At 39.9% G+C, this 12,426-nt stretch overlaps 1 protein-coding gene across 1 annotated transcript; it reads right to left on the minus strand.

The window, feature by feature from the left end:
- Positions 1 to 1,291: 1,291 nt before the first annotated feature.
- On the minus strand, positions 1,292 to 11,779 carry LEPROTL1 (leptin receptor overlapping transcript like 1). Its single transcript, XM_031440179.2, has 4 exons — positions 11,636 to 11,779; positions 6,750 to 6,825; positions 4,423 to 4,609; positions 1,292 to 3,589 (listed from the first exon to the last, which is right to left on the minus strand). Exons 1-4 carry the CDS (start codon positions 11,649 to 11,651, stop codon positions 3,473 to 3,475), a joined length of 396 nt encoding a protein of 131 aa, XP_031296039.1. The 5' UTR covers positions 11,652 to 11,779; the 3' UTR covers positions 1,292 to 3,472.
- Positions 11,780 to 12,426: the final 647 nt, after the last annotated feature.

The raw sequence follows: 12,426 nt of genomic DNA on the forward strand, positions 1-12,426 counted from the left end.
TGTTGTACTGTGTACAGAAATGTTAGGTACTTGATTCAAGTCAGCTTGGTGACCTCATTTTTTCCCCTAACTACTTTCTAGTCTTACTAACATAGTATTGACTAGAAAATTAGAAACAAAAGGAGTGCTAGGAACAAACACTCAGTTACAAGAAAAGCCATCAAAAACACAATTCCAGAAAAATGCAGGTATGGGGTCACTTAAAATAGGAGGGAAAGAATTTACAATAACCATAAATTACCAAGGAAAACTCAAATGTTGTAATATATTCTAAGAAGAATAAAATATAAAAGGGTATATGATCCACTTAACACTTTCATCAAAACAGTTGAAATAAAACCAATGTTAGGTTTTTTGGTTTTTTTTTTTTAGTTAAGCTTTAGTTATCTATCATATTTATTTCACAAAATATGTTCTCTTCCCTGGGACTGCCAGAAAGTTAGGAGGCCTGCAACCGAGTAAGAGCTTCCCACCCTTTACTGACAGAAAAGATAATACAGGCTTACAGGGAAGAAATATGAATTTGAAATTCCCACCAATTTTATGTATTTTACATAAAGCCTCTTGAGATCTAAAATGTACATGTCACTTAATGGTATGTTGCATGGCTCCTTGTTGAATCTGATATGCCGATTTAAAGTTACCTAAAATTTATGAATCTAGTAACATTCAATATAAATATTCTAGAGTTTACTTTTGAAATCTGGATTATTTTGACAATGCCCCCCAAATTATATTAAAGGACCTATGATCTGAATTTTTTAAAGTATATAATGAGACTATAATTAGGACAATCTGGGACAAGATTCATGTTTGATATGAGAGACAGTACTTTTCACACTGTACCACACAGATGAATTTTTTTTTACCTTTAACTGTTTGAAATGTTTGCAAAAAGCAAAATGCTCTAATAATGAATAATAAAAAATATATAATAAAACACGCAATCATAAAAAAGTTCTGAAAATTTAGGAACAAGTACAACTTTGACTTAAGATGGTCAGGAGTCTTTTTATGGCAACCAAACCTTCTATGGCTGTTTTTGTAAAAGGTGAGGTAAAACATTGGATTTCCCCAGATTACCAATCCTTTCACTACAGCTCAGACTCATAGGGCTTCACTGCAGCACTTATTACCGCGGCTTCAATTTTATTCTGGAAGCAAAACTTTCGCAAGTCTAACCATACAACGCCATCCCTGCTTTACAGTGCATTATCAAGACGGATACTGCACTTCAGGAACTGAAGTGTGTTGTGTATTTCCATTTCAAAAACACCCACAAACTACAATAGATATTTAAAATCTTTATTGTTTCATCATCAAAAGTTTTCTTTCCATAGAAGAATGGCAATGCAGGATCAGTGCATATTCTATGGAAAAGTCATACCCCAAGTAACTAGCCTAGAAACCAAAGACAGCACTACGTCAAGCTCGTGTGCAAAGTCCGAGACACAATGCTGCCAGTGCGATTAGTAGACAGAAAGAGTATGAGCTGCTAGAAAAGGAGTCTGTGGCAAGGAAATCAAACAGTAGCAGTGCACCGCACTGACACTCCAGAACAGAAAATGGGGAGGAACAGAGAACGCACTCTCTCGAGGAGATCACAGGCACTGAGTTCCCAACTGTGTCGCCAGCTGTCTAACCCACTGCTCTGCACCTTCCTCTTTCAGTCGACCACACTAACACTGTGAGCCACTCTCAGCCTGCGTGTAAGTGTGATGGCCACACAGCCACATGCATGCCATGTCACTCTGCTTCCCGTCTCATGGCTAAAAGTAACAGCGCGGTTTGGGCAATGAAACCTGTGGCCTTTAGGCATCTTTAGTAAGAAGCCGAACAAACCCACAACTTGTTCCCATTTTTTGGAGAAACCAGCTTTACAGAACAACAAAAGATAGCCATCTTGATTACTCAGTTTTGTCTGAAGGCAAAACAATTTTTACGTTAAGTACACTGAATAAACATACAAACAACGTCCTTAACAAAATACTGCCAGACCAACTTGAACATTTTCATAACGAGCTCCTGAAAGAAGTACTGGTAATTGTGAGGTGCAAATGACCACTATGATTTGATCATGCCTGGTTACTGGGAATTTTTTGGTCAAGTTTGTGTCTGAAGCTGCAATGCAGCTGGATTTGGCTACTCTGCATTAATTCACACAATAAAGGCCATTTGTAAAAGGAAACAGCAGATCTATGAGGATGAAATAAAAATCAAAACAGTTGAGAGGTATACAGGAAACTTGTCTTAGATATTTTAAAATTACATATGATACAACCTTAGGGAATAAGAACTACAATTACTGTGGTCTAAATCTTGAGTTGTTAATACATGAATCATCGGCAAGACTAACAAGTGACTTGTCAATCACGTCAAGGCCTTGCGGGCTGGGGGGCACTCGATTGCGTGGTGTAGCGGTCACTTTCCAGGTGCATTAAACACCTCTAATTTAATGTGTTATTCAACTATATTTGAAAAGTTATTTCACTTAATATATACAACGTATAAAATAAGTTAAAAGGAGGAAGCGGGGAAAGGTTTTCCGGTTTGTAGGATGCAAACACACAACTTTCCCATGTCAGCAGTAGTTTCGTGTGTGTCCCTTTACCCATGTAAAACATGAAAGGCTGAAAAAAGATCAAAAAGTTCACTTATAAATAGAGACAGGATTCAAAAAATGGAATTTCAACGTCGTTTCTTCCCACAATGCAACTCACTCTACTTTAACTATAATGAACATAAATAAAAACCGTATCTCAAAAATCTGTTTTTACACCCTTACCTTTAACAACACTAAATTCTTCTAAAAATTGAGAAGAAAAGCACTCCATAAGCAAGTCCATAAAATAATTTTCCATTCACAAAACACCTGTTCACCGGTAAAACCAGCAGCCCTTATGGAGGGCACGACATTAATACTTGGCCCCTCTGAGGTATAAATGCAGCTATATTTGCACTGAGTATATAGTCTATAAGGTATGCTAATGGTCTGCATGTTTGCATAAAATTGGGAGTGATGTCATCCTGACTGACTGAAAACTTATTTTTATAACTTTGTGTAATAATGGAGGTTAAATAATTTCGAGAAAAAAAGATGTACTTTAGACTAGTAACAGCTAGCAGAATTCTATTAACCAATGGTTATTACATTTAAAAAATGTTTAACATTGCATATTGATTAAACAAAAAACTGAACAGGGAGGACACATAAATATTTAAATTCAGCAGGACACCACAAAAAGCATACTAGAGATAAGTGTGAAATCAGTCAAGCTTTTCCAAAAGAAAAAATCCTTTTAATCCTTTAGCAAGTCTCTATGAAATAGTATGCTTACAATAAAAGTGACAAGGGAGCACCTAGAATACCCCCAAGAGGCTTGCTACCCCGCTCAGCATTACTGCCCATCTCCTGTGCGCACAGATGGCCAAGAAATGACAAGTCCACTTGACAATAGTTCAGTAATTCCTTTCACCACTGCTGCCAGCTGAAGTCGTCATTGCTTCCAAAGACCAAGAAAAAGCCCAGGATAGTTGCAAAGATGACCGTGTTTCCCGTGAGAACGAGTGCACAAGCTCCCCACTCGATCTACGGACGTAAGATAGAAACGCTCAGTTAACAGACGTAGGAAAAAACAGAAGGAAACGAACAGCGAATTACGGCTCTAGTTATCCGCCAATCATGATCTAAGACACATACAACTCGTCACCGTAACTGTGACACGACTGAAGCCTTAATGGTACTTCTACATTGCTGTTTTTATTTATCTCTGGTCCCTTTAAGGAGACAGAAAGTCATGGAAGATGATAATTATTCAAAAGCAAGCTTGACTTCTGGGCTATGAAGAGGCAGCATAGAATTCTACAATTTTCTGTTTACAAAGAAATTTGCTCCAACTCTTCCTTACTAAACCTAAAAGTTTTATCTAGAGAGCAGATTAAAATATCAGAGATGTGAACACACTCGTGTCCATTTTCTTAAAGAGGCAGGGGGCACATAATGGCCCTCTCCATGTGGAAGGCTGGCAGGTCCCTGGCTTCTCTGCCATGTCTACCTCCCCAAGGATGGAGGAGCGAGCGTGACTGGTGAGTCCGTGAGGCCCCTTCTACTCTCTGGTACTTTCCCACCTGCAGAGAACACAAGAGCTCCTCAGGTCTTCTGTGTTTTCAGCTGTACGGGGACCAGCCTATGGCTTCAGCACTGGGTGAGTCCATGTGCCCAATTCTGAGAGTGAAGTTGCTGCCAATGCTCTCCAATTATTTCCACCAGTTACCAAATACAAAAGCAGGATTTTCATCTCTATCCTCAAGGCTCCTATGTCTCTTACCTCTTTTTCATGTTATTTACCAAAACCTTTTTTTCTGAGAAAAATTTAACACAGTCTAATGTAAAATCGTTAGTAGAAGAATGCTTTCACTTACCAGATGTGCTCTGGCAAATACAATAGGGAGTCCGAAAGCTGAGACCACAATGCCTGTTGTAAGAAATATGGCAAGTTCCTTACAGGCGTTACTCATGGCATCTGTATCATCCACTAATCTTCTTGCTATGCAGTATGGAATAGGTGAAAGGATATAAAAAAACAGAACAAAGAGGGGCCAGTATTGGCTAGAAAAAAGAAAAATAAGTTAATGTAGTTTTTGCTATCTTTGTCATTTTCCTACACACAAAATATGCTTTTTAAAAATAAGGACTGAAGCATACTGCAAGGTACAAAATATGATACAGTTTAAAAATAAGCTATAACCTGAACACTGAAATGAGAAACATTTAGAGTCACAGTATTCCTAAAAGTCAATTATGATACGATGATTAAATATTTCTTAAAATAAAAGGAAATGCTTTATAAATTATAACAAAATCAAAGCCCCAAATTAAAAATACATTTTTCATTTTAGGTTATAAATAAAGAGGTATATGAAAAATGGGATCACTAACACAGTACTTTTAAAATATTTTTATTTATTTTACTTTTTGGGGGGAAGGGAGGTAACTAGGTTTATTTATTTATAATTAGAGGAGGTACTGGGGATCGAACCCAGGACTTCCTGCATGCTAAGCATGTGCTCTGTCACTTAAGCTATAGCCTCCCCCCACGCCCCCCACTAACACAATACTTTTTAAAATTCAAGATTCATGCCCTTGACTTCTACTATCCTGCCTCAGCATGAAGCTGGAACACCCCCAAACTTAGCTCAGGTCCCAAGGAACTCCCAAAATACTGAAATCAAAATACAGAAAATGAACTGAAATATTGAAGATTATCACTCAGAATATCAAATTTATCACAATAAAAATAGATGGCTTTTAGTCTGCACTCTAGCTATTGTGTTTTGTCAACGTCATTTCCTGTTTTTGATAATATAAAACAGTTATGTAAGATATTACCCCTGGGAGAAGATGTGTGTACAGGGAACTTCTCCGTACTGTTTTTGCAACTTCTTGAGAGTCCATCATCATTTCAAAATAAAAGGTGAAAAAGAAATAGATGGCTTTTAAAGGTACCATAAAATAAAATGCATAGCAGATGGAGATTTGCCTGCATTCAGAAGCTTTTGTGATAAGCAAAGATTTATCTATATGTTTTCCCTAAAAATCTAGCCCTAAATGTTTTGAGAATTAAAAAAATTACAAGTAGACATAACCTTAACGAAAAAAACATGCAAAAAATACAAAGCACAGGAAGTGAAAAATCAACATTGCCCATGTCTTCATGTTTTCCCTACTTTCTCTTATCCACGCTCCAACTGATGTGGATTCTCCCTTTTAACTTTAAAAAGATGAATGAATCGCTGCACTTTTTCATTTAACAACATTATCTTGAACATTTTACATATTAGCAATCACAGCTCTTCCTCATTCTTTTTAAGACTGCCAGATATTTCCATTGATGGATGTACCATAATTTACCACTTTCCTTTTGACAGACCTTTAGGATACTTTCAGTGTTTTTTGCTATTAAAAACAAGGCTGCCATGAACATCCATACTCTCCCCTGACTACACATATCTTGGCAAACATCTGCAAGTAGATTTGTATGAGTAATTCTAACAAGTGGAAGGGCTAGTTCAAAGAATATATACATTTTGAGAGCTATAAGCAAACTCGTCTCCAAGAAGACTTGCACCTATTTAAACTTCCACCCACAGTACATGACAATGCTTGTCTGCTCAAATCTTTTATGTTTGCCAATGGATTTCATTTAATGTTGAGTGAGGCTGAGTATATTTTCACGTGCTTATTAGCAATTTGCAGTTTTTTCTTATTTGTTGCTCAGTTTTCTATTGAGTTGTCTATATTTTTCTTACTAATTTATCCTATTAATTTTTAAAAGTTCTTTTTATTCTAAGGAAAGTAATTGTTTACATGACTTTTTTTTCTTAATTAGTTGCTCTTAACTTCACTTACTATTATTATTATTATTTTGCTGAAAAGATATTATAAATTTCTTGTATTTAATTTAATCAATAGGTTCTCAATATGGAGTAGTAGTGCTGGGCTTCTGTGTTGCTAGCCTGCCATTACAGACTTAGCAGTAGACAAAGAACAACAGCCAAAGTCTGTTTTGCACCCTGGTGTCCTAAAATCTTTTAAACAAATTTTAAGTGAAGACTTAAAGTTTTTCCTTCGTAAATGACCACTTCTCGGGGCTACTTCTATTGTAGTAAAAAAAAAAACAAAGAACTAAAGCTTTAAAAGTAGAAAGATTTTACATTTAAATACTCAAAGAGACAAAAATTGTACTTACTTGTATATTGGAAGGGCACATCCAAGCATCAAAAACATCAGCCCAATTGCTCCTCCAAAGGACAAACTAATCAAAGCTGTCGAATAGAAATAGCAATTAAATTAAATTAATATTATTTTTATTAATGTTACTATTAGCAATCTGAACATTACCTGTGATACCAGAAGCAAAAAGCAAAATGAAACACACCAAAAAGGTAAACATATTAAGAGCGAGTTATCTTTAAAAGCTGAAGTCATATGGTCTCAGAGTAAGTCTTTGGTGGCATCTTCAAAGCAAAACAAACTGATGTTGATTTTTAAAGTCCTGACCTATTGCTGGCACATCACCACTTTCCCAAATTACTGGTTCCATTTCTAATGAGCATCTGAGTCTGTGAGATCAATGCTCCTCCAGACATTAGTATGACATTTTCTCCACAGATCATCACAGTTTTGAAAAGCAGTGTGTGGAGAAACTCCACAGTCAGCTTTACTGGACTTGAGAAGCCTCCTCTACAGAAAACCACTCCTGATCAGCTCCTGCTTCTTGCACATATGCTCCTAATGTGCACAGATAAAAAGTGCCCAAGGATATCCGCAGTCAATAATCTCAATCAATTAATTTTGTTACAGATCCTTAAACAGTGTGTAACGATAGCTGGGTTTCTTTCCCTAATCTCCTACATGTTAGAAAACACGCAGGATAATGGATACAGTCCTTCTGTGGTATCACTATTTTAGGATATTATCACCAACAATACATGCATTGTACAGGTAAATACAGAATAACTTACGTGTTTTTTTTAAAAAATGATGCAATCTATTAACCTTAACAGAAATGTTAAAATTCAAAAGAGTTGCTGAAGGTCTGCAAGTTACCAAGACAAAAATCGAACATATACAAACCAAAATCAACAGTAAAGGGGTTAAATGCTGCTCAGTCCTACTGACACACTTCTCTGAATTAAAATGGTCACAATCAAGGACACCCACGGACGTGGGAACTGCGCAGTTATCATTCAGCTCACTGATGCAGGTCACATCAACCCTGAACACATTTACTCAGTCCTTCATGCCCCTAGACTTTCAGTTCACAAAGAAAAGAAAAAGAAACATCTGCACTTTAATTTATGGCAAATGAGGAACTTTACCAGGGAATGAGTTGTAAACAGTGAAGAAAATACCAAGTTTACCATGTGTTTTGTTCTGTTCAAAACAAGCCCTCATACCCTGGCTCTGATGACTTGAGTGGACACATATCACCCCGGGCCAGCATCCTGGTCTCTGCAATCCAGCTGCATGGGCCTCTTCCTCTCATTTCCTGGAAACCAGCTGGCTCCCGCATCCATCTGGCCTTTGCACATGCTGTCCCTTCTACCTCAAGCACTTTTTCACTCATTCATTTCACTCAAGAAATGTCCAGAGAGACCCAAACATGTAACAGGTGCTGAGGACATGTTAATAAATGAGGCAAGGCCATGTGGCACTGACAAGAGCTTGTACTCTGGCCCCAGTTCTTGCCTCTTTCCGCCAAGTGGACTACTCTTCCTTCAGATCTCAGACCAGTCACCTCTTCCTCCTGAACTTTCCCCAAACCTCCTGAATAGACCAATTCTCCCTATCGTGTTTATTTATTCACTCATTCAGCAAATTAACTACTGAGTGCCTAAAGTGTGTTGCACACCGTTCTTGGCACTGGAGACAGAGCAATGAAAATAAATCAAAGCTCTTGTTTTCATGAAGCTCAAAATGATTTTTTAAAAAGTAAACAAATAAATGTCAAATGCTATGAAAAAACTCAAGTACAGTAAGAGGGTGGGAGGGCTATTCCAGACACATTGGCCTGGAAGGCGTCTCTGAGCAGAGGTAACATCTGAGCAGAGATCTGTATGAAATGAAGACATGAACCAATCACGTGGCGACCTGTGGGAAGCACGCCAGGCAGAGGGAGGTGTGCAGGCGTAGGCCCTCTCTGCTGTGTGCACTCCCTGTGCTCGTTTACCACAGCTGCAGTGTTACACTGATTTATATTGGTCTTTCCGTCTAAGCTGTTCATGCCACAAGAGCAGGAAAAAAGTTGTTCTGTTGATGATGCTCAGGGCCCAGCTCTTGACGCACAATAATAAATATTTGTAGAATGAATGAAAGGAACCAAAGGGAAAAGAGAGAGAGAGGGAGATGGAAAAAGAGAACAGAAGAGAAGAGAGCCCAATGTCAAAGGGCAGAAAAAACACATAACAGAGTCAGGAGGCAGTAGGTCCTCACTCCAACTGGCCCCTCACTGGCTAAGTAAGTTATCTCAGAGCTGGTTCTTTCTTCTATAAAATACAAGTTGGACTAGATCTAAAAAGCAAATAACTCTCAGAACACTAAAGATACCTGTTACAAGACATGCTGAAGAAGTAAAAAACTACCTCTACTTTTCGAGATACAATTGCCAAAGAGCTAAGTTCATTATTATAACAACACCTTATTTATTCAAAAGTCATTTATCCAGAATATAGCTTAGACCCCTGAAGGAAAAAAAGAGACAAAATAAATGTCACAAGCCCATACACTGATGCTAATACTCTTTATAAACAAACACTTAGGCTCTTATTCAGAAATTATTTTTTTTTGTGACAATTGTTGTGTGCGGATTCCAACAGAATAAAATCTTTTTATTTTAAAAAACATCTATGCTCATTTATATATATATATTTCAATAGGCAATTAGTGTACCCAGAACAAAGTGAAGTGAAAAGTAACTGGTCAACACAAGATACAGATATTAGTTACTGTTACCTGTATCTTGTCATGACAAAATTTTCTAAGCTTATTTTGTTTCCCATATTGAAACAAATGAGAAATAGGAAGGAGGGCTGCATACAAGCAAGAACTATCCTCTGGAGGGAGGAGACTGAGGGGGAAAAAAAGGTTAAATCAGGCATAAAAACATGAAAAAGCATTTCAAATTTGTGATCATCTTGGCCAAGAGATAAGTAGCCTTAGGACTCAGTTGCTGAGGTTAACTTTGTTCTATGATAGAGAACAATTACTTATGTCTTATCACCAAAAAGAGTCTAAATTCTTTAAGTATACTCTTAAAAAGTTAATGAAGATGATTTCTTTTTTTAAAAGAACTAAAATGAGATAAGATTCAGGTATCAAAAAGTAATTTTATGTGACATCTGACCTCCCAGGCATACTGGATAAGATAAATAGCCAATGAGGTTAAATAAACTGCTCAAAGGTGTTCTCAAAAGTTGTAAAGTTTCTCCAGTCTTACGAAATCAGTAACTAGGCTGATATACAGACAAACTTCATCATTTGTGTATAAATGGTTGTCCTAGATGACACATCAACCAGGCAACATTTTATATTGTAATTGAGTGATGCAACATTGGGAAGGCAAAACTTAGATGAGTCTGACTTTCACTCCCCAAACCCCCAGGCTAGGGATGGAACAGCCCAATTATCTATCTTCTCAAGAGACTGGGTGCTGGTTCTGTGATTACAAAGAGATTAGAGTAGGAGAAGGGACCAGTACCCTGACCTGGGAGTTAACATAAAAACTCAGTATATAACAAAGTAACAAGCAAGTGACTTGAGAAATAACTAAGGGATTCAATTACAGAAACCATCTCGCCTAATATTAAGATAGGCCAACAGGAAGAAAACATCCTGATAAACAATCACAACAATCAGAAAGTCTTACTGAAACCAAAAGTTTAAGTACAATTCCATTTGAAACACTTTCAGCTGATTAATATTTACGTAGGTCCACAATTACAAAGTTATTTTATAGTCCCAAAGGAGACTGGAAGGTATTTCAGTTGCTCAACTGACAACGATTTACATGGGAAATGAAATGTTTTCAGACATTACAAATACACAAGAAACAGTAAAATGTGACTCTGGGGAAGCAGCTTAACACAAGTTGTCCTTAAAAGAAATTAAAAACAATATTAAAGTTCTTCACTTCCTGCTTGCCTGACCTTCTAAAAGCCGCAGGTCAGGAACTCAACGTTGTCAAGAGTTAAGTTGAAAATTCTGTTAGTGGTATTTGCTTCTAACCACGCTAACAAGGCTATCAGTTGGAAAGAATGCAACATTCCTTATTTCTAAAGGAAATACACAAATAAACGAGTATTTTTTCATTAAGTTTAAATGAAAAACTCTTTTATCTTAAAAACCAACTCAACTAAGTAAAAACTTTGAAATTAGAAAAGCCTCAACGTGCAACTGTGGATACGACACGGAACAGGAGCCCTTTGTGGGTGGCTTACAGGGTCTACCCTATCAGACCAACACCACAAATCAAAATGCATCCGGAATAGGTGCGTAAAGCTCCGAGTACGGGTTCTGACAGTGGACGTGCTCTCCAAGGTTTTGGAAAGAACGGTTTCTAAGCCCTTGCAGGATGTTCCTGGGGGACTCGGTTCGGCTCAGCACCCGAAGTCGGCACTTGTGCCTTTATGTGGGAAATGACACTGATTTTCCATAACTGGCATCTCTAGCCACCTCAACCCCCTTAACACCACGCTCTGCCCGCCTCGCTCTCCGATGCAAACTCCTGCAAAACGCGTGTGACGGCCCAGCGGCTGCGGGACTCCGAACACTCCGCGGGTCACTTCATTCTTCCTACGGGGGGTGAGGGGGTGGGAGCGAGACTGCCGAGGTCGGCACAAAGTAGAGCCTGGCGGAGGAGCCGCCGACCCCGCCGTCCTTGCCTGGCTGCCGCCGCGCCCACCTCGGCTCCGGGGCGGCGACGGCGCAGGCTGGGGTCGGGGATCTGCTGCCAGCGCAGGGACCCCGCGGCGCGCGCCGGGCCACGGGAGACGGCGTCCGGGGCCCGCGTGGGCCTCCCTCCCACTCTGTCCGGGCGGCCGCCCAGCCCTCTGGCGCCCAGCGCCCCCGGCCCACCTTTGATGCCGGCCATGGCGGTGACGTCGCTCCAGCCTCCAGGACCCGAGGCGGCAGCGGCCGGGAGCCCGGAGACGCACGGCAGCGGAGACCAGACAACACCCGGAAGTGCGCGACGCAGCACTTCCGCCGGCGGCTCGCGCTCGCGCGGGGGCGCGGGGGGCGCGGGGGGCGCTCCGAGCTGGGGGCGGTCCGCCAGACCCCCTCCTCCCCAGTTCCGCTGCTCTGGGATCGCCGCCGTCTGAGGCTTTCCGTCCCCGCCGTGTAGACTCCAGCCCCGGCATTCCCTTCAGTGTCAGGGGAGCTCCCTGCCGAAGCCCTCGTCACGCATCCCGCGACCTCCCACATCCTTTCAGGAGAAGGGAGCGCTAGTGGCCGCCGTCTTTGGGGAGGCATGGTGTGAAGCATTGGGGGGATCTTTTTGCGTTCCTCAAAGCTCACCCATTTCTTTCTCCTCCCCATCACATAATAAAGGAGGTGGTCTGCACTTGGCTCTTCGCTTTCCGATACAGAACTCGGGTTCTGGTGAGACCCGAGATCGGAGCGGCGGGACCCAGAAACAGGTGGATTTAATACAAACTCGAGCTCTTGGGAGTTTTGTGAGAATAGGTTTTTGTTTTGTTTTGTTTTTTGTTTTGGTAGTAACAGGGCTAAGAAAAAAAGGAGAAAGCAGAGGTATAAATACATTTATTTAAGTCATCCTACAAATTGATTGAACATTTACTATGTGTGGGGAACAGAGGTAGGTACTGAGGTGAGCGCAACGAGGTACGGTTTCTGCCCTCAAGGAA

Source organism: Camelus dromedarius, chromosome 22, assembly GCF_036321535.1.
Source record: "Camelus dromedarius isolate mCamDro1 chromosome 22, mCamDro1.pat, whole genome shotgun sequence".
Classification (NCBI taxonomy): domain Eukaryota; kingdom Metazoa; phylum Chordata; class Mammalia; order Artiodactyla; family Camelidae; genus Camelus; species Camelus dromedarius.